This window comes from Gracilinanus agilis, chromosome 1, assembly GCF_016433145.1.
Source record: "Gracilinanus agilis isolate LMUSP501 chromosome 1, AgileGrace, whole genome shotgun sequence".
Lineage (NCBI taxonomy): Eukaryota > Metazoa > Chordata > Mammalia > Didelphimorphia > Didelphidae > Gracilinanus > Gracilinanus agilis.
Window position 1 is genome coordinate 21,453,611 of NC_058130.1, and position 22,969 is coordinate 21,476,579.

Genomic DNA, 22,969 nt, shown 5'->3' on the forward strand with positions numbered 1-22,969 from the left:
ACATTCTCCTCCCACCAAATTCCCTCCTCCCAGGGCCCAAGGGGAAGATGCAGAGGATAGCAGGATATCTGGGTCAGGTCAAGGGAAATCAGCCCCACAGTTGGTTCTCCAGGAATATTTATAGTCCCAGCTCCAGTGGTTTTTGGCCATGAGACCAGGGCCAGGCTGGGTCAACATTCTGTTTCCTTAACTGTCAGGATTGCTTCAGGTGATTTTGCAAATGCAAGAGATTCTTGCAGTAATCCTGCATTACAAAACCCATCTCTAGCCTAAACCAAGAAGCTGCCATTTCCACCAACCTTTTAGGTCATGATTAACCTCATCACATAGGATGAATGGAAGGTTTCCTACTGTAAATGTCAAGGATCCAGTTGGGCAGCAAACATGTTTTAAGGGCTTGGACCTTTGGCCTCCCTAGTCCACAGTTATCTTTCCATAACACCAGTTCCTCCTTCTAGATCCCATCCACAGGACTTTCTTTTGAGCCTGTCTCCTTCAATCTACACTCCTTATTATAACATCTTAGATCTTTGAACCCTTAGCTCATGTTCTGGGGCCTCTTGACCCTGAGTGCCCTTGTGCCCTGAGTTTTCAGACCTTTTGTCCTTACGCATGAATTTCCCTTCTGTCTTCTGCCATTGGTACCATTTCTGGGTATGCTTCCTGGATCCTACCTATTGCCTTATTCCTATTCTCTTCCTACCCCATCTCTGATGAGAAGCATCATTATGTAACCACCAGAGAACCACCCTTGAAGCCAGGAAGACTCAGTTCAAGTCCTGCCTCTGACATATACTGTCTGTGTGATTGGGCAAGCCAATCTTTAAGTACTCTGGGCAACTCTCTAATAAGTTGCCTGGGAGATGCTGACCTGTATTGGTGGGAGGAGTCTCCTCAACTGGGACTTTCCTGTACCAATGTAATCACAGGTTTAGTTCCTATATTTAACTCATATTTATATGTTCCTGACTAGGAAAAGATATTTTCTTTTTTTGGTGTATTTTTATTTTTATTTTTGGGTTATACATGTGTCATCATGTAAAACATGTTCCATATTATTCATTTTTATAAGTAAATAATCTTATAAAACCAAAACCTCACAACACATAGCCAAGTAAATGAATGATAACTCATATTTTCTTCTGCATTTCTACTCCCACAGTTCTTTCTCTGGAGGTGGATAGCATTCTTTTTCATTAGTCCCTCAGAATTGTCCTGGATCATTGTATTGCTCTTAGTAGCAAAATCTATCCATTTGATTGTAGTACAATATTGCAGTTACTGTGTATAATGTTCTCCTAGTTCTGCTTATTTCACTCTGCATCAGTTCCTGGAGCTCTTTTCAAATCATCCTGTTCATCATTCCTTATAGCACAATAGTGTTCCATCACCATCATACACCACAGTTTTGTTCAGCCATTCCCCAATCAAGGAACATCCCTTTAGTTTCCAGTTCTTTGCCCCCACAAAAAGAGCAGCTATCAATATTTTTGTACAAACAGGTCCAGGAAAGGATATTTTTGAGGATTTAATGAAGGACATTGAATATACAGATTCAAAACCAATATTTTGGCAAGATAATTCCTATATTCCTCCAAGATCCAACTTGGCTAGTCTATTTCTTTCTCTTTCTCTCTCTGTCTCCTTCTGTCTCCCTCTCTGTCTCTGTCTCTGACTTTTTGTCTCTGTCTCTGTCTTTCTGTCTCTGTCTTTCTGTCTCTGTCTCTGTCTCTGTCTCTGTCTCTGTCTCTGTCTCTGTCTCTGTCTCCCTCCCTGTCTCCCCTCCTTCCTCTCTCTTTGTCTCTGTTTTTCTGTCTCCATCTCTCCCTTTCCCCCCTCTCCCTTTCAACTCCAACCCCATGAGTGTGAAAAGCAATTGACTTATTGATCCATGGTCTAGATCCCTAGTTTCTTATGATCTATCCTACTTTATTTCCAGGCAGTATCACTCTGCTTTAGTGTGATTGCATGTGAGATTGTTCAATAGACCCATATTCCTATGGAGTCAATCTGATGTGGGCAAAAATGTTCCACAACCCTGCCAAGTAACTGTAAACAGTCAAAAGAACATAGAAACAAGAACTAGTTTATTCTAACGCGACTGTCTTTCAGGTAAGACATATTGGTTACTTAGATTTATAATTAGGAGAAAATTCCTCACATTTAATCTTTAGACCTAACCTGGGCCCTTGGTTGGGGGTCTCGGGACAGCAAGTACAGGTGATTCAGTTTCCTGGTCACGCAGGACTAGGTCTGAACACTCACTGCCCTCCTTAGAGTCTGTGAAAAGAGCAAAACTTGCCCTAATGTTGCTCCGGGGTATTTAATATATTATTAGTATCTCATTTATGTGGCATTTTTTCCAGCCCCACCATGGGCAAACAGAGTGAACTATGGGGAAGCCACACAGATCAAAGTGCACATGGGTAAGTGCCATCATTTACCTGGAGACCCGGGGCAACAAGTGCCCAAAGACATGACGCTTTCTTAGTAACTAAGCAAGATAAAAAGCATTCCTGAGATTCCTTCCAGACCTTATTCTCTCACTCACTCTCTACCTTTACTTACCATGCTTCCTTTCCCACCTTCCCTTCCCTTAATTACCTACTACAGAAGCTGCTCTGTTACTGTATTCTCTTCTAATAAAGCAGTTTTCCTTGAAATAGTGAGTGTGTGTCATCAATCAGTTCTTTGGATGAGATCCAATTAGCTTTGGCCCCATCGAATCCAGTTTGGCCATATAGACATTGATCCACGTTATACTGACATCAGGGTGAAGAGATTCTTTCTTATCACTTTTTGGGCCATATTGCAGGAGACCATCAAAGTTCACGATGTTCACACAGCCCCGCATGAGCTCTGACAAACCAGCAAAGCAGGCGTCAGAAGGATGGATTTCTCTTACTCAGTTTCCCCTATGTGACTCTTTTCTCAGTAGCATTCACTTGTATTGAAACTATTGCAATCAGTATCCTTATTCAGCCCCAGGGAGACACAGAAAAACCATCTCTTAACATTAGCTCACTATATGATGGTTTGCTGTGAAGTGACTTCTAGGGGAAGTTTCTGTATTATGGGGGTTTATTTTGGGATAGTGTATAGTCTGTGACTGTGGTTGTTCTTGCCATGAACCTGTATTGTTTTACTGATTGCAGCAGTTTCAATTTAAGTGAATGCTCCTGAGAAAAGAATCACATAGGGGAAATTGAGTAAGAGATATCCATCCTTCTGACACCTGCTTTGCTGGTTTGTCAGAACTCATGCGGGGCTGTGCAAACATCATGAACTTTGGTGGCCTCCTGCACCATAAGAAGCAGGTTTAAGGCTGTATTCTAAGAGTGCACTTTGCTTAATTACAAAAATGTCTCCTCACCTTAATGCCAGTATAATATAGACTTCATCCTATGTGGCCTGATGAGTAGACACCAGCATGGAGAAGGGCATATCTGGACCTTCAGACCTCTGGACCGCTGCCCTCTGACATTTTCCCCTCACCCAGCTGAAAGAGATAAGCATTCCATGGCCCATCTTCTGACTCCCTAGTCAGTGATGGAAGTATAGGAGGTGACCCTTAGCTTGTCCCTCCATGCTGGGGAGCAAGGGGGCATCTCAGACTGTGAGGAAGATCTGAGGTCCCATTCATTAAAGGGGGCCGTCCTTTAATAAATGGTTATTGACTCAGAATTCTGCCTCAGTGGTTTTTATTGAAGATTGGACTGATTTTTAAAAACAACATGAGAACAAACATGCCTGAAATCAAATAAGGAATAGACTTTTTTGAACTCTCCAGAGTTTAATCATTGATTATGATTTAATCATAATAATTCATTCTCAACCAATCAGAAAGCATCTTGATGAACTAACAGCTTTGTGATCCTTTGCTCTTAAGTTCAGTGTACTAACTAGATAAAAATATTCCTCCGTTATCTACCTATTCAAATGAGGAAGTACAAGCAGTTAAGAATATTCCTATTTCCTCACTGTCAACATGCAATGTGAAGGACATGTGGTCTGTCATTAGAAACATTTTCTTTTTTATTTTTAAAGCATGGAAGCTCGTCTCTTCACTTGAAAGAACCCCTCTTTCCCACTGTTCTCTACAGCCCCATTAAGAATCGTCTCCTTTGGGTTAAGGCATTGCTGTCAGGAAACTCCTGTTTATAAAAATAAGAGTTTGTATTTTCTCCTACAGGCCATGAGAAGCCAGTGAGGCTTTTTGAGCAGAGGCGTAACATGGTTAGATTTGGGAATTTTAGGAATATTAATTTAGAGATTGTGTGGAGGATGGATTGGCAAGAGGAAAGACTTGAGACACAGAGACCAATTGGGTCATGGCTGTACTATGGGTGGGAGATGGATTAGGACTGAACTAGAATGCCCAGAGAGAAGGGGATAGATTAGAGAAATGTGCCTACTTGAAGTCCTTCCATCCCTGAGTTTATATATGAATGAGTATGAGATTCCAACTGAGATCTCTCCTGCCTTCAAAGCCCACATGCTTTTCATTGTAGCATAGGATGTAGAATGGTCCAAAACCCCATTCCATTCTGCTGGAAGAAGAGAATGAGAGATGAGGATGGGATGAGGCAGCCAAGTGGGAGGAATCAGGAAGGATGCACCAGAATGGTCTTTACCATCATTCTCTGAAGCATTAAAATGCAAACCAATCCACCAAGCCTTTATTGAGAACCTACTTCACTAGTGCAAGGCACTATGGTAGACTCTTGGTGACAAAGACAAAAGGAAAGGAAGTTCCTGCCCTCAGGGAACTTATATTCAACCAGAGGGACACAGCATATAAACAGAAAAGTCTATTCATGAGAAAGATGAGAGAATAATTGGAGGTGTCAGGAATGACTCAGAACTTGAAGAAAGCTGGAGGAGAGGATTCTAAGAGGTGGAACTGAGGAACCAATGCATTCTGGACATGGGAGACAGCCAGGCAAAAGGTGGGGAGGTGGGATATGACTGGATTAATGTCTTTTGATTTCACATCATCATCATTTTTGGACATATCCTTGACCCTGGCCTCCTAGCTCAGAACCTTCTTGGGAACAAAACAATTGCAGCATTGACTCCAGGAGACATTTTAGGTAGCATTGTTTGTATCATCCTTTTTGGTGTTTGTTTAGGACAACTTCCTAAGGAAGATTTTCCTGATTCCCAATCCCTAGTTGCCAGGATAGGCAATAATGGCCGTTCCTGGCCTTGGACTTAGACAAACTCTTTGTCCTCAATTCCCTGATACACTCATTAACCAACTGATTCAGCAGTTACTCAAGGCCATGGCTAGCCTTTGGTCCCAGAGAAGCTAGTGGTAGCCTCAGGACTGTAGCCCAGGTCCCCCTCTTAGACCAGGAAGGCAGCAGATGGCAGCTAACGAAGGAGATGTGTTTGAATGATGGATGGGGGGTATTTGGGGGCCCCTCAAAATCCTGCCATCTCCACCAATCTCTAGGTATGAGACTGGCCCCAGAGAGAAGACAATTCTGATCATGGCCTCAGATCGAGGGTGGATTAAGAACTTCTGGGACAGAAACCAGCACACACACACACACACACACACACACACACACACACACACACGGGGGCAGGGGGGGGGAGAGAGAGAGAGAGAGAGAGAGAGAGAGAGAGAGAGAGAGAGAGAGAGAGAGAGAGAGAACTCATTTAAAAACAATTTTAAAGTTTTTTTTAATATTACACTTCTCATTTCTCCCTGCCCCATCCCTGGGGAAAGCAGACTTATGGTTATATGCTTCTACTTCCAAAGGATATGACATTAAAATTTTATATTTCAATATTAAAATATAAAAACAAGTCATTAAGCGGTTCTGTTTTACTAGGAGAATATCATAATCACATGTAGAGTCAGAAAAGAAAAAACGGATTCAGATAACAGATTATACAAAATATAAATGAAAAGAATAAGAGAAAAGGAATTTGAGAACAACAGACATTCATTCAATTGGGGGCTCTTAACCTGGAACCACTACAGGGGACATTGGATAGTTTTCAGCAAATTTTTGTATTTGGATCTTTATTTTCACAAATGGAAATTTGGCATTTCCTTTGATTAATTAAAGGCATGATTCAGAAAAGAGGTCCAGGACACAAAAATGTCTCTCCCCCCTTCCCCCTTCTACTGTTGTTCAGTCATATTCCACTCTTTGAGATCCTGTTTGGGGTTTTCTTGGCAGAGATACTGGAATGGTTTGCCATTTTCTTTTCTAGCTCACTTTACAGATAAAGAAACTGAGGCAAACTGGGTTTAGTGACTTGCCCAGGGTAAGTTAGTAAGTGAGGCCAGATTTTTACTCCTGAATGAAATAAAATTAAAAATCTTGAAAAAAATGTATTTCTCTCCAAACAACAAAAAGCGAACAATTTCACATTTGGCGAGGGAATGGATAGTGTTGTACTTGAAACCAGGAAGCCATGGGGTTCAAATCTTGCTTCCTGATTCCTACTAGTTTTGTAGCCGTGGGCAAGTTCCCTTAGGGAGCTGGCTAGGGCATAGTTCCTTGACTTACACATGAACTGGCCTGAGTTGATGGAGTGAGTGGAATTGTTCTAGCATGAACTAGTTGCCTTTAAAGTTTACAAATATTTTCTCAATTTGCTTCACACGTCTGGGAGGTAGGTGCTATTATTATCCCTATTTTACAGATGAGGAAACTGAGTCAGAGGTTAAATGACTTGTCCAAGGTCACATTAAGAAATATGTGAGGGGAGATTTGAACTCATCTCCCGAACTTCGGGTCTCTGGTGCCACCTAGCTGCCTCTAATATATAAAAAGGAGATAGACAAGCACAGCCACTGTAATTATATTTACAAAATAATCCTTAGGCTACAAGTAGCCTCGGGTGTTCTATGTATTTATTAAACCTTTGGTCGAAGGTATCTGTCATTGCCTGCTGTCTGAAGTGTATTTCAAATTCTGTAGAACAGCCACACAGATGCGTGATAATACATGTATAACCCAGATGGAATTGCTTGGTGGCTCTCGGAGAGGGGAGGGAAGAAAGGGGGGAGATAATGTGGATTATATGACTTTGGAAAACTTCAATGGAAATTTTTTCTTAAAATAAAAAAAATCAAAAAACAAATAAAAAGAACTTCCACGCAGAGAAAATATTGTAGATTCGATCCACTGAAGGACCTGGAGGATCTTAGGTGGGATTAGATTTAGACATAAATCTAATGTCTGACGTCAATATTGGAGGAAACTGTTAAAGGGAAAAGGAAGCAGACCTGTCTGAGGATCACAGATCTGGAGTTCTGGCCATGGAGTCTACCCCACTCACTTTACAGATGAGGAAACTGAGGCCCTGGGAAGGGCAGTGACCTGTCCAGGGTCACACAAGGCTCTAATGAATAGAGGTGGGATTTGGGGTCCTTGGACTCACGCCCTTTCCATTCTGCTATCCTATCTCTCTAGATTTGTCCTTCCTGGCTTCAAAGGACAAAAAGGGGGCAGAAGAAGAGAGGCAGGTTTAGGCTCAATGCAGAGAAAACAGTTAGAGCTCTCTCCTTGTGGAACGCACCACCTCAGGGAGTCATGGGTTCCTGGCCATGGAGGGCACCAAGGGAAGGCTGGAGAACCACTCAGTGAGGATGTTGCTGAGGGGGTCTCTGGGTCAGGTCTGGGTCCCTGAAGTCCCTCCCAATTGTGTATATTTTTTGTCTTTTTATTTTTGAAGGAGACCAGTGATGACCGTCCTACTGTCTTGACTTACATGTGAACTGGATTAAAGAGAGGCAGTTGCACAAAGTCATTGGCCTCACTCTTTCTTCCAGAGTCATCTTGGAAGTCTATGACTAGGAAGAAGAGAAGGGAAGTTGTTAGAACGAATGACAAAAGATGGATGACCTTAGGTTGTCCTCAGCACTTAGTGCTTAAAAGAATAAGGAGGAAGAGCAGCTGGGTGGTTCAGTGGATTGAGAGCCAGAACTGGAGATGGGTGGTCCTGGGTTCAATTTTGACCTTAGATATGTCCTGGCTGTGTGTCCCTGGGCAAGTCACTTAACCTCCATTTCCTAGCCTTTACTGATCTTCTGCCTTAGAACCAATATAGTGTTGATTCTAAGTCAGAAGATAAGGCTTAAAAAAAAATACAATGTAGGAATCCTCTATCGAAATTTAGTGGAAAGAGATGGAGGGGACAAGGGCGAATGGAGGGGCTGCATTTTCTATTTGGGGAAAGATGAAGAAACATTTTCTGGCATTTCTATATCTATTTTCTGTCCAGGTAGAAAAACTTGAAAAGTACTGCAAATATTTTCTTCTTCCTCTTTCTTCCCTTTCACTGTCTGAGTCTGCTGGAGTTTTCGGTCTTTTGGCGGGGGTCTGGGGGTGTGGGGAGGGTCTTTGGCACGTGCCTTGGCCCATTTAGGCGCTGAGCCAGACTTTAGGCCAAAGAACCGAAGCATCAGTGACCAGCTCTACGCAGACCCTTCTCTGTCTGTCCAAGGCCAGCAGTGAAAGGCCAAGAAACAAGCAGTCTCATTTCGGATCAGGAAGAGACTGGACGATGGCTCCTCCGATAGAGGAGCACCCCAAAGCTCAGCTCCCTGGGGTTCTGCTCTTCCCCCCTGGGGTTCTGCTCTTCCCCCGTGCCTCCTGCTGATGGCACTCAGTATCTCTTCTGTGCTCTCTGGGTGCGTGCTGTATCCCCTGCCCCGTGGAAATAAATGTAAAGCAGTGTTTGGCAGAGCGGGCCATGAATAGATGCTCGCTCAATTGAGGGGCCCTGCTCTAGGGGCTTCAGTACCCCCCTGGTGCACCCCTCGGGACTTCTGTTAGTGATGAGCAGCCCAGTGCGGTCCTGCCAGGCAGCTGCTGTTCATGGCTCTACCATCTTTGGGGGGGTCACTGTACCTGGGGGGGCTGCTGGGTGACGTAGCTTTGCTGATAGGATCTGTGCCCGCAGGGTACAGTGTGCCAGGACTGGGTGTTCAGAAGTCTGGGTCTCAGAACGGACTCTTCTGCTAAGGCGCCGGGTGGGTAGTCTTGGATGAGTCACCCCGTCTCTGAGCCTCAGATCCCTCCTCTTTACGGATGGAGGATTTGGACCAGACGAGCAATCCCTGGCCTTGTCGCCATGGACATAGTTACAACTCAGGGATGCATGGTTGGTCCTGATTTCTTCCCTCTCCATCACTTCCTCTAAGTCTTCCCATGTTTCTTTGATTCTTTATACTTGCCATTACGGAGGGCACCCAAATATCCTATTATATTCATTGATCAAAATCTCTTTTTTGGGGAAGGTCGAGGAGGCTCTGGCCTCAGTCACCATCTGGTTGTTTCCTATGCTACATGGTGGGGAAAGTTCTTGCTAACTGGTTCCCTTAACTCCAGTTAACTTCGGGTCACCAAGACTAAATGTGACAGAGCAGCAGCTGCTGGTCCTCATTGGCGAAGGGAGTTCTCTGCACGGACACAGCCACAGTTCTGGGAAATCACTGTTTCCCCAGAAAGGAGGTGCCAAGGTCTGCCGTTTCTATGTTGCTGAAGGACTGGAGGGATGCGCCCTCTAGATGCCCCAATTGCCCCATCCTCGTCGTGGCTCACACCCAGTATCTAACAGATCCCACGGCGCCTTCTCATGTTAAGTGTCTCATCTCTCCCAAAGTCCTCCACTTCCCCCACCATGCTGGCCACTTACACTCTACCATCTTCCTTTTAGGAAACATTCATCACCTTCCTTCACACTGTCTTCCATCCCTTTGATTTTGTCCCCCACTGCCTTTTATCTATGAAGTATTTCCTATTTCTGGACTCCCCTGGCCTGAATTTGTGGGTTGTGTCCTCGTACGTTCTGGGATCAAATTGAGGCTAGTGTGGTATGACTTGGGGGGTCAGAGGACCTTCTTGTCTCTCACCTCCTCCGGATACTTTCTGTCTGTGCCGAGGCCATCGGTTTCCTGTGAGGGGAGATCTTAGGGGTCCTCCAATCTAAAGCTTCTCAAAATAGGATAATGGAATCTTGGGTCTAAAACTAGAAGGCAGCTCAGGAGCCATCTGGTCTAACACCTTCATTTTACAGATGAGGAAACTAAGGCTTAAAGACATCAGGTAGTAAGTGATGGAACCGGGAGGTGAACTTCAGGGACAGGGACTCCAAGTGCAATGCTCCTTCGCCATTTCTTGGTCTTTGAGAATCCATGGATGCTGGGGGCAGAGTCCCTGGTCAGATATGACAATGTGGTCCTGAATGGTTTCCCTTCTCCATCTTTATGACCTGCCTTCTCTCCTTCCCCTCTAATATCGCCAGTGCTCCCTCCCTTGCTGGAGTTCTCCCTTTCCTCGGATTGCTTTTCCTGCCTTGCTCCATTGGCCCACGGCCCTCCTCAACTCAGAACAACAAAGAGACGTTTCAAGTGACCTTCTTTGGGAGCCTGGGGAAGCCGTGAGCTTTATTGAGGAGCCACGCATCATTTTTGGTGGGATCTGGACAATGTCAACATTGCTTCACTGGGGTCCCATCCAGCTGCCCTTTTAGAAGACAGACTTCTCAATACAGATCTCCCTTCCGCCACACTTCCTTGGAGAGCAGGGGGACACGGATGGGACAGGACTGTTTTCTTAGAAGTCGGCATGGGCTCATGGCAAGGGCACCATTCTCAGTATGAAGAGATTTGAGTTCAAGTTCCACTTGGCCACTTAGGAACCCTGTGACTCTGGGCAAACCTTCCCTGATCTGGTCCTCAGTTTTCTCTTGTTTCTTTCATGAGGGATTGGACTCGGTTTCCATCGAGTCCTTTCCAGCAATTCTAGAGAGTGAGGTGATTGGGCTCAGTTCAACTCAATTCAGCTCAATTAACATTTGTACCTGGCATCGGTCAGTTGGGAAAAGGGAAACCAGTCTGACAGCCTTCTTGGCCATCAAAGAAGTAGGAATCAACAGGCATTTTTTAGCTGTTGTTGTAGAGGCTGGAGAGGGGGCTTTCAGCTCCTCTAGCTCTGCCTTTGATGCCTTTTATCAAGGCCCAGAGAAAGTCACAAAACAAAAACAAAACCAAAAAACTTCCTACTTTCCATTTTAGAATCAATACTGTGTATAAGTTCCAAGGCAGAGGAGTGGTAAGGGCTAGGCAATGGGGGTTAAGTGACTTGCCCAGGGTCACACAGCTAGGTGGTGGCTGAGGTCAGGCTTGAACCCATGACCTCCCATTTCTAGGCCTGGTTCTCAGAGAATGTCATTTTATTTTATTTTATTTTTTGATGTATGACTTGATTTTTTTTTGTGAGAATGTCATTTTAAAGAGAGAAGATGACAAGTTTGTTTTGTTTCTTGAAACTTCCTTCTAAAAAAACCCAAACCAGTTAATGAGGAGACAAGCTCAATGTGATCGAACATTGACTGTGCCAATCAAAAGAGACCTGAGATAATCTTGGGCTACCTTAAAAGAGGCATAGCTTCCAGGAGTAAGGAGGTGCCAATTCTATGTACCCTCTAGCCAGGGTACTTGTGGAGTATTGTGTTGAATTCCAAGTGCCATGTCTTAGATGGGCTAATTAGCTGAGGAAAGTACAGAAAAGGCCAACCAGTGTCCCATTCCCCTTGCACAAATCCCATCCTTACACCAGGAAGTTAAAAGCCCTCGAATTCACCCCCTAGGAGGATAAATTGAAGGGCTCAAAGAATAGAGGACTCAGGAGAGACATGATAGCCACTTTTGGCTATTTAGAAGGCCATCGTGTAGAAGAGGGGCCACCATTCAATCTACTATTCCAAGGGCAGAACCAAGGAGGCATGGACAGAAGACACAGAGAGACCAGAGGAGCTAGCCAAATTCTAGCTACCTTCACTGGAAGCCTAGATGACCACTTGTTAGGTGTGGTGGACAGAGGATACTTTGGGGGAAAGGATTGGATAGGATGGTCGCTGAGTTCCTTTCCATCTCCCAAATTCTATGAGCCAGTGATTAGTTGAGAATCAGAATATGAGGACTGGAGGGGGGCTTAGGATTTGTTTTAGTTCTCTAGGATTCAAAATGAGACTCAAGGGCCAGTTTGGCCCTCTAGGTGCCAGGTGATGCCATCTCAGATTCTCAGAAAAAAATTTATATTTAGTGAGCTAGCACGTATGGACTGGAAGGCCCACATGGGGTTGAACCTTCTGCCTTTGCTGCTCCTGCATAAATGACTGCCATCATGCTAGCTGACTTGGCTCTATTACTACATTTAAAAATTATTGAAAACCCTTCCCTTCTGTCTTAGAATTGATACAACATATTGATTCTAAGGCAGAAGAGCAGTAAGGGCTAGGCAGTTGGGGTTAAGTGTCTTGCCCAGGGTCACACAGCTGGGAAATGCCCAAGGTCACATTTGAACCCAGGTCCTCCTGATTCCAGGCCTGGCACTCTTTCCACTTTGCTACCTGGCTGCCCTTCCACGAATACATTTTTACAATGAACATTCAGAAATATTTATCACGAGGTTAACTACAAAACCTTTCCCAGCCCTTCATGGAGAATGTTGGCTTTTGGAGACCAGAGGTTGTTTCATGCTTGTGTTTAATCCCCTCCAGCGTCCAGTACACTGCCTGCACACAGCAAGCATTTAATAAGTGCATATGGAATTAAAGTGAATCACAGCTTTGGAGCTACTGATTTTACGGAGGAGGAAACTGAGGTCCAGAGACATTGAATGATTTACCCCAAGCCACTCAGCTATTTGTAAGCAGACCAGGACCCAAAACCAAGTCTCTTGATGTCCAGGTCATGGGCTCTTTATCTCCATCTCCTAGTATGTGATTGTAGGACCCCAAATGGACAAATCCAACCCTCCAGGACCCACTCAGGACCTTGGATTTGAAAGTCTTAGGTTCACTTTTTCTAACTTCTTCCTCCCTCTACCCTCCCTCGCCCTCCTCCATATTGTTTTTTTTCTTCCCTTCAAAGGGGTTTTGCCCACTGGGAATTCTTTGATAGATTCATCAATACAAGGGCCATGAAGAATCCTTGTTAACTTGTGCTCCTTGTTCCTGGTGGGCTTGTAAGGTTCAAATCAAGGAGACCCATTACCATAGTGAGAGGAACTTGTTTAGAAAAGAATTTAGTTTTGGGTTCTACAGTTCATTCATTTAGCCTTATCTCATCCGTGAAGGCTTTACCAGCAAATTTAATTATTATACTGCTTGAAGTTATTAGCTCTACTTTAGCACAGTTTTATTTATTTGTTCATTTATCGAGATGTTTTGATTTGATCAGATCTGTGATTCGAACCAAATACAGGTCAGCATCTTCCCTCAAACTCAGCGACTAGTGACTTGCCTAGGATCATGCAGCCAGCATGAGACCAAAGTGGGATTTGAACCTAGATCTTCCTGACTCTGAGGTGGCCTATCTACTCCCTACACAAGGCCTTTCACACATTTCTTTTTAGCTCTTTTGTAGTCTCCAAGCTTCCCTCAGTATGCCTCCAATATGCCATTAGATTAGGGAGATTATTGGATATTATCGATTAGGGGTTGCTGAGGACTGGCATTGGGGTGGCTGGCATGAGCAGAGAAACTGGCTTTGGATAACTTTCCCAGATTGGACTGATCTTGGCGAGGGGTTGGGAAGACCCAAGTGTGGCCCGAGCTATTGCTGCTCTCTCTCTCTCTACACTGCTCTGCCCAGCTCTTCCATTCTGGGTAGAATTTTCTTAATACTCTAGGAGTCCAGTTTGAGTAACGGGGTGGGGGACCTGGGGAATAAGCATTCTCCAGTTTTCTCAAAAACACAAGGCATCACAAAATGGCACAGAACCCAGAAAGGTGTGGGTAGCCCAGGATTGGGGATGAGAGTTGGCCCCAGATGGCAGAAAAGTAAATGGAGTGGGGGGTCCGAAGGAGCCTCCTGAGGAAGGTCTGGACACTAGATCCATACAGGTCAGCTGCTCTTGTGGGGAGGGCACTTATCGTGAAATCCTAGTGTCATGCTATCCACAGAGCAAGCATGGCTGATCCTGACCACAAGAACGATCATTTCTAACTGATTTCTAAGCCTTGTGGCTGGCAAATCTAGGGGGAAATGGGAATTGAGTTTCCAAACACTTGGCAGTGTTTTTTTTTGTTTGTTTTGTTTTGTTTTGTTTTTTGTACAGCTGGGTCCGGCTCTGATAAGGCCATCCTAGCTTACCATCCATGGGCAGATTCAAGCCAGAGGTCACTTGTGTGTATCAGCAAGGGCAAACTACTATGAGGCCACCACTAGGTGGCCCTTGTGACCCTCAAGCTGATCACATCACTGCCATCAGGATTTCCAAGACAATCTTTCCCTTCAAGACAAAAACTCTTGAGGATCCTCCTCTCCCTCAACATACTGGAATAGCCAATATGGGCAGGTGGCTGCTCAGAATACACCTGGGGGTTGTTATTGAGAAAGAAGAGAAAGATGTTAGCGTTCCCTTAGAGAGGATTGGCCCTGGCAGCAGTGCCATCCTCGGGAAGATTCCTATCCATGAGTGCTACATGTACCTTGACCATTAAAATAACCCTGTCTTGGACCCAGAGCCACCACAAGGCATTTTGGAGCAAGCATTAGTGTTGGGAAGGAGTCCCAAGGGTCTGGCTGCCGCTGTCCATCTGGTACACGGATATGCCGGGGTAGAGGTGGGTGTGGATTCTGTTGGGGTCGGAGGCTCCGGGAGTCCTGGTGGATGCCATGGAGCTCTGTCTTCACCTGCTAGATTTGCTCCTCTCCCGCTATCGTGGCAATACGCCGCAGATTTTCTTTAACTTTTATGAACTCGGGTGCCTGATCATCTTCCTTTTTGGTTTCTTTTTCCATCTGAAGAAAAGAGAAGTAGGAATGTCAAGAGGAATGCTGGGGCTCAGCTAATTGATCGACAGGCTTTTATTAAGCACTTATGTGCCTAGCACTGTGCCGGGGAGACCTGGGTTCGAATCCAACCTGGGCAATTCATGTGGATCCAGAGCTTAGAGCAGGATGGCAGCACATTGCGTGGGTCATCTCCTACATCCCTGCCCTTCTGGTGATTAGGAAACAGTGTGATCTAGTCAAAGTGATTCTGGAGGCAGGAGACCTGGGATTTAGCCAGGCTGACCCTCAAACTCCCAGCCTGTTCCTAGAATCTCTGAGAACATAGCCAGAACTAAAGATAAACCAGATAGGCAACTGCCCAGAGGCAAACTGGGGGAAGGATTCAGTTTATAGAGACGATACAAAAACCAAATAGTTTTAGTTCCAGAAAATCCCATTTTCTATGGTACTAGGCATTTCATTTTGAGATCTAGCAAGTCGCCCATGCTGCAGTGGTCTCTGAGTTTTCAATGGACAGTAACACAGCAAGGGGCTATCATGTTCAAACCTGGCCCAGAGCGCCCCCTCTGCCTGGAGGGCGAGCGCACCAGCTCTTGGATTTCCTCCTTGGCCAGAGTCTTTGGTCTAAATGTTGAGGTTCTCAACATTCTGCAGTAGTGACAGGTTGGAAGGCAGGACCCAGGATCGGTGATGGGTCGCCCAGCCAAACACCCAGGGGGAGGTATCTGTTCACCAACAACCATGAGAAGGGAAGAACATCTCTCAATACAGGAAGGGAAGGGGTTTGCCCTGTGAGTAACAATCCTATTTGTAGGGAAGCCAGACATCCCATGTGTCTCTGGCTGTGTGCATGTAGGCAGTGTCTCGTGTTCACAATCCAGAGTGCAAAGTCTGATTGGCCCCCTTTCTGATGAGGTGGCCTCTCACGGGCATCCCTTCTCCCTGGAGAACGTCCTGACCTGCCAATGGGCAGAGTGCCCCAGTTTCTCTAGCCATTGGTATAAACTGAGGGTAATGACCAAGGAGGACAGAGAGCAGGTGTAGACCAGCTTTGAACCTTTGTTGCTGGCGAGAACCCTTCCTAGGCTGCACCAGAGGGAGTGACTCTACTAATACCTTCTGCAGCGTATTTTCTCTTGCCTTCACTTTGGATTTTGTCAGGCGTCTGGGAAGCTTTCTTGAGGGAGATGGCAGATCTTTGCAAGGGTCCTAGAAAGGGTCTCCCTGGAGGGATCTGAGCAGGCAAGGGGTCAAAGGATGAAGGAAGCATTCCGGCCCCATTGGGAGCCGTTTCCCATAATGAGGAGGGGGAGACAGGTTGATAGAAATAGCTCAAATGATGGAGGAATCTGTGAGTGCAGCCCCTGACACCAAAGAGTTCCATCATCCCCTGGCAGTATCTCTACGGAGCCTGGTTGGAACCGGAGCACTCAAGGGGAAGCTGGGATCTGTTTAGATCAGGGTCAAAAGCATCTGGAAAAGACCCGGATCCCTCTGTGCCCACCAGTACAAACCCTTGACTTCCCTGACGTCTGTGGCCACTCAAAGCTGACCTATTGTTCTGGGTTGGGCTGGTTCCCTGCCCGCCTCTGGCTTCCCCTGGACCAGAAGAGGGAGCTGCCTGGAGCGGGTGTATGGATCCTCCTGCCTGTCTCTCTCTGTGTCTCTGTCTCTCTATCTCTGTTTCTGTCTGCCTGTCTGTCTCTGTCTCTCTTTAACCCTTACCCAACCTTTTGTCTTAGAATTACTAGTAAGTATTGATTCCAAGGTAGGAGAGTGGTGAGGGCTAGAGAGTTGGGTTAAGTGACTTGCCCAGGGTCACAGAGCTAGTAAGTGCGTGAGGGCATATTTGAACCCAGGTCCTCTCTATCTTTGCCCCAGAACCCTAAAATTTTAAAGCATTGTCTCGGGTGGGGGGGGGGGGCTTGACTGCTAAGTGACAGCCAGCCTCACTCCAGGCAGGTCTTGAATCTGGGCCTTCCTCCTCCCAAGGCTGGATCTCTCTCCCCTGCACTAGGGCTGTCCCTTATTTTAATGGAGATCGAATCTGTCCATCCCTTTTCTACCTCGTCCAGTCGTTGCTGTCTCTTCATTAGCTCTTGCTCAAAGGGAGACTTGAGTTTCTTGGCCTCTTCTTCCTCCTTCTTGAGCTTCAACAGCTGATTCCGCCGTCGGTGTTCCAGGACCCGCTGCAGCTCGGGCTTGCTGTCCACTCCCAGGCCTCTGTGGATGCCAGGGGCCGGCCGGGTGCAGGGCGAGGGAGGGAGGAAACAAGGAAACAGTGTTAGTGGAAAAAAAGCATCCGGATGAGCCTCCCATTCTATGCCCTGAGCTTTTGCTTTCCTGTCGCTTCTCATGAAAATGGGGCCGTGGCATTTGTGCATAGAAGTGAGGAGGCCCCTGTTTTGGCTTCTCCTGCCTCCTACCACCTGGGGAACTTGGGGAATCTGTGCAACTCAACTTTCCTGCCAGTAAAAGGGGGGCATGAAGGGACTTTCTTTTCTATTCACACAACTGCAAGGCTAGAGACAGGGTTGGAACCAGGCTTAGAGAGTGGTCTGGAGACCCTGAGAGTTTGTTAAGTGACTTGCTAAAGGTCACACAATTAGTATGTGACAGAGATGAGCCCCAACCCGAGTCCTTTGGCTCCAAGTCCAGCCCTTTCTCAGCTCTTTGGTAGCCCACCTTTCTTTCACCCACCTTCTCCTCGTTTTGCTTTTGGAGCCAGAAAGAATCTAATCTTCTAGGGCAGGGGTCAGCAAAATATGGCTCTCCAGCCATATCTGGCTCCACCTCCCGACCGGCCAGTCCAGGCAGAGCCCCAGGATGTGCCCCAGGGGGCCCTTCAGCCCCCACCCCATATTCCAGCGCCTTCTACCTCCATCCTCCTCCTTCCGAAGGTGTTTATGGCTCTCACGGCCAAAAAGGTTGCCGACCGTTGTTCTAGGGTAAAGTCTTTGAAGTCCTTAAACAAAACTATCATATTCTTTTCTAGTGAAACTACTATCATGCTCATTTTACAGGTGAAGAACTGAGGCTCAAAGAGGTCCATGGTCATCTAGCTGGGGATGACCTGATATCAACCGATAGGGCAGATGGGTACATCCCCCCTCTACCACCATAGCCAATCACAGACTTCCTCCAACACATCTACATGCCCCCCTTCACCCACTTTTACCCAATACTGTCATCTCTTATCTATTATCCCTGGCTTCCTTTGTCTGCACTGTTGTGGGTCCCTCAAGGTGGTTAGCCTAACTGGATGTTAGGTTAGGTGGTTAGCCCAGGTTGGATGTGCCGGGCTATGCCCTCTGCCTCAGAGGCTGGAGAGAGAGAGACAGACATCTCCCCTACTTGTCATTGGAAAAAAATGATTAGCTAGATGATGGATAGGATTCCATGCCCGGCTAATCCCATTCTCCTTCCCTCTGCTGCCAAACTTCTATCTTCCTTTGAGGGCCCCCTCCAGGCCTCATCAGCCTTGACTCCCGGCCCAACTGAGAACTGCTCTCTTTCTTCAGTGATTTTTAAAAAAAATCCTTACCTGGTGTCTTAGAATCAATTGATTCTAAGACACAAGAGCAGTAAGGGTTAGGCAATTGGGTTTAATTGATTTAGCCAGGGCTACACAGCTAGGATTTTCTGAGGCCATATTTCCCTGGGTGTGAGCATTGGGGTAAAGATTGGGTCCCTCACTCTTACCTTCTGTGATTCATGAGGAGCTCCCTGTGTAGCTCCTGGTGGCTTCTGGAGGCTTTTACAGGATTCATGAGCTTCTTGGGTTTAATAAGTTCTGGGTTCCAATCTTTGTAGTCAGGATGGGTCATGACGGCCCCAACTCTCTCAACTCTGTCCCTGTGCATCTCAGAGTACAAGGAAGCTGTGAAGAGAAGGTGGACGCGTTAGAAACTCAGCGCTTCCTCCGGGGAGGTGGCAAGGCCATTGGCGTCCTCCATTCTTGAAGTAGAAACAAATTCAAAGCATCAGAGTTTTAGAGCTGAAAGTGACCCTCGTGGGCATGTAGTCTAACCCCCTCATTCTGAAAATGAGAAAACAGAGGCTCAGAGAGGACAGGCTACTTGTCTAAGGGCACACAGGAGGAGTGGAAGAGCCAGGACTCCCCACCCCATCACCTGGATCCAGATGAAGGGCTCCCTCCGATGCAGGTCTGGGTGCAGCAGAACATAGAAAGCACTTTCTCCGAGCGAGCCTATGAGGGAGGTAATGCAGGCACTTGGTTCCCATTTTTAAGCCTATACTTATGACTTCTTTGGTGCTGGGGGCTCCCACTGAGGAATTCTTTCTCCTAATGCAGACCCTGCCATGCAGGTTATAATCTTAGGGAGCTGCTCGTGGGCATCAGGAGGTTAAATGTCAGACCGTCAGCGTGTAGGTCAGAGGCAGATCAGGTCTCCATCCACCGTGCCATACTGCCTCGCATCCCCATTGGACAGACGGGGAAACTCAGGCTCATTCAGTGACTTGACTAAGGTCACATAATCAATCAATGAGAGTGTCTCAGAGCCCCGCTGTGTACCACTGTGCCAGGGGCCGAGAATTCTAGGGCAATAATGAAATCGTGCCTGCCCTTGAAGAGAAGACATTCTATTATAGCCATTGCTTATTTTGTTTTTCTGGCTCGGCTTGCTAATGTGAACATTTATTGATAAATATAAAATACGTTAAGGATCTAGGATTCCATCAGAGTTGTGAGCTCTCCTCAGGAGTCCTTTTATGACTTAGCAGGTAAGTTCTAGGGCATTGCTAGAGGCACAAAGACAACTTGCCCAAGGATCCACAGTCAGTAAATGTTAGAGGCAGGATTTGAACCCTGTTTTTTTTAATATTTAATATTGGCATTATACTACTAGTGTTAAGTAATTACATATGCAAGATAATCAGAAGCAACTATAGCTAGGCTACCTCTAGGAAAAAGGAATCCTCTTACACGAAACAGATCCACAACCTTTAAAAATACCTCCCTACTTTACGTAGGGACAGTGGTGTACTGATAAATGTTTAACAATAGGCTCTCCAAAGTCACTTTTAAGTTTAGTCTGTATTATTCACATTCTCCCTATTAATTTCTTGGGGAAATCAATAGACTAATAAGCTCTGGTGGTAGTATTTACTGATTTCTGAGGAGTAAATGTTAACATTGAAAATTTAACATTGGGCTCTGATGAGAAGGAACTTTGATCTTTGACACTGGATGGGGAGAATCAGTTGGTAATTTTTCTGCCTTATCAGTTGCCCAATTAAGCGTTGGGAAGCCTTTGCATAATGTATGTATTCAGTCAAGGTTGTAGGATCAAATCTCCCCCTCCCCCAACACACACACAAAGCTCCAAAGAGGGTCACTGGGGACCTTCTCCTCGGCCTCTTCTTTTACCATAACAGCTTTCTACACCAAAGAGAATTCCCTCCTACTGGGCAGTCTGTGTCTCTTGACTCCCATCTCCCTCATTGGCTCTCCCTTCTCTTCCTGGTTCTCTCTTGTGCCTGTGTCCCTCAAAGGCTCATCCTTGGCTCCTCTCTCTCTACTTTCTCCCTTAGCAACCCCTTCACTCCCACTTTTACAAGACTTCTTGCAACTCTCTCCTCTCTGGCTATCACCCCAGTTCAGGCTCCCGTCATCACCTCTAACCCTAGCCTCTCCATTGGTCTCCCATCTCTAGTCTATCCGTACCTAAAATCTGTAGACTAGTCGAGTGTATGAATAATATTCTTAAGCCTGTGCCTGGCCATATCCAGAAGATTCAGCAGCTTCCTATCTCCTCTGGTCACCTACTATCCTTTCCTCTTGAATAAAATACTAAGTCTTCTGTCTGGCATTCATAGTCCTTCACCAGGCTTTTCCGACCTGACTTTGCAGATTTCACGACACACCTCTTTCTTCTCCAGGAACCCTTGTGTTTTTCTTGTGGGTGTCCTCCATAATGGTGTCCTCTGCCTCAGCTCCAACACCAGCTTCTACGACAGGTCTTTCCTGATCTTCCCAGTGGTTAGCATGCCAGCCTCCTCTAAATGACTTGGAATATATTTCCGTTTATCCATGTGTAGGCTAAATCCTCCCGATAGAAGGGAAGCTCCTTGAGGGCAGGGAATATTTTCTTTTTTTAGTCCCTGAATCCTCAGTTTCTTGTGTTTAAAGAATGTTCTTGCCACCCATTCAGATCACAGGCTCCTGTCTGAGCAGTAGAAAGCCAGAGAGTGGTTGTCCTCAGCAAATTCATGGCCCTGTGGCCACCCTGGATCCTACTGTTTACTTAGGCTGGTTTTGGGGTGAAATCTGTCATCTATCACTTGGCCTTTACTTGAAGCCCAAGATGGACAGCATCATACATTGGAAAAAGCCTTGAATCTGCAAAGACAGGAGACCTGGGTTCAAATCCTACCCCTTTGTGACTGCACAAATTACATCATCTCCATGGGCCTTAGTTTCTTCATCTGTAAAACGAGAGAACTGGACTGTATGGCCTCTCGTGGTCTCTTACTCCTCGAAATCTATTAACTTATCATCCTATTATATAGCACTGCCCTCCCCAGAGGTGGCTGATCACTACTTCTCCCCTTAAGCTTTCTGGGGGTGTCCCTGAGGGGCTGGGCTTTTTATAGTGCTAGTATTCACGAACCCCCGTTCATTCATTCAGTCAATACCTTTATTAAGCTCCTACCTGGAGCAAAGAGCAGAGGATTCAAAGACAGTCCCTGCCCTCAAGGAGCTCACAGTCGAAATGGGGATCGCGAGACAGCTCTTTGTCCAGTTCTGGCGTTCTTTGACTTGAGATTTCAGGAGAGTGAAACCATTTCGATGGGCAGGGATTGAGGAAAGTTTATGAAGGAGGTGATGCACGAGGCAAAGAAGCCCTTTCAGCACCACCGCGCTGTTTCTGGTGAGCCAGGTGGCAGTCCCATCCATGGACAAAGGCTCCAGGCTGACCACCACCTCTCATCAACGCTGTGACAACCATCTCTACCAACTCCTAAGCAAGATACAAAGATCCATAGCCAAGGACACCACTGGCTATTGGCTTCCTCCCTCCCCTCCTTCCCTCGGAGCTTGGAGAGGGGCCTGGCATGGGGTGATCATGACTGGAAGGCTGAAGGGTATCCAAGTTAACTAGAGCTGGGTGGCGCTGCCTTTGTTCTCAGGTGTGGGGCTAGCCAGGAGGCAAGAGATTTAAAGGGAGGATGGGGCGAGGAAGGTGGTTATTACTTTCTTGATAATTATAGTGTTAACAACAGAAAACCTCTCAGCACCCAGGACCTGGGCAGGGAAGATTCATCCAGTAGACCAAAGGCACAGTTCATTTATCAGGGTTCTGGGGGACACCGTCCATCTGTCCCCGTTCTCCTCCATCTGTCCAGGGACTGGCTGAGTTCACATCTTTATTGTTGAATCATTTCAGTCGTATCCAACTCTTTGTGATCCCATTTGGAGTTTTCCTAGCAAAGATACTAGAGGGGTTCACCATTTACTTCTCCATCTTATTTTACAGTTGGGGAAACGGAGGCAAAAGGGATAAATAATTTACCCAGGATCACATGGCTAAGGGTTTGAATTCAGATTTGAACTCAGATCTTCCTGACTTTAGGCCTGGTGCTCTATCCACTATGCTACCTTGCTGGCCCACAAATCTGGCCTGATCCATATACTAGCTATGTGACTTTGGACAATTCCTGTTTGCTTCAGTTTCCTTAGCTGTAAAATGGAGACAATAACAGTACCTACCTCCCAGAGTTGTGAGGATCAAATGACACAATATTTGGAAAGCATTTAGCCCAGTACCTGGCACATAGTAGGTGCTCAATAAATGTTTTTACTGCTCTAAACTAAAACCTGCATTTTATAGAGAAGGGAACTGAGTCTTAGGGAGGGTAAGAGACTTGCCCAGGGTCACAGGTTTCCTAAGAGATGGGCTTTGAACTTAGGATCTCTCTTTCCACAGTATCATGCTCCTATCCAGCAAGTAATCATTTAGCCTTTGTTTGAAGATCCCTCATGAAGGGAAAGAAATCCATGAATAACAATTACTGTCATTTATGCAGAGCTTTAAGGTTTGCAGAGTGAGGGAGGAACCCCCATTGTCAGAATCTCCTAGATGAGGAAAACTGAGATTCATAAAGGTTAAGAGACTTACCCAGGTTCCCTAAGCTAATGAGTGCCAGAAATGGGATTTGAACCCAAGT

General features: G+C 46.0%; 1 protein-coding gene across 2 annotated transcripts in view; it reads right to left on the reverse strand.

The window, feature by feature from the left end:
- Window positions 1–14,565: 14,565 nt before the first annotated feature.
- FAM107A (family with sequence similarity 107 member A) overlaps window positions 14,566–22,969 on the reverse strand; it is a 120,860-nt gene continuing 112,456 nt past the window's right edge. For both annotated transcript variants that reach the window (XM_044656806.1, XM_044656807.1), the window contains 3 exons: window positions 18,479–18,656; window positions 16,843–16,999; window positions 14,566–14,782 (listed from right to left, as the gene is read on the reverse strand). In XM_044656806.1, coding sequence (XP_044512741.1) covers window positions 14,678–14,782; window positions 16,843–16,999; window positions 18,479–18,656 — 440 coding nt within the window. In that variant the 3' untranslated portion in view covers window positions 14,566–14,677. The remainder of the gene's footprint in view (window positions 14,783–16,842; window positions 17,000–18,478; window positions 18,657–22,969) is intronic.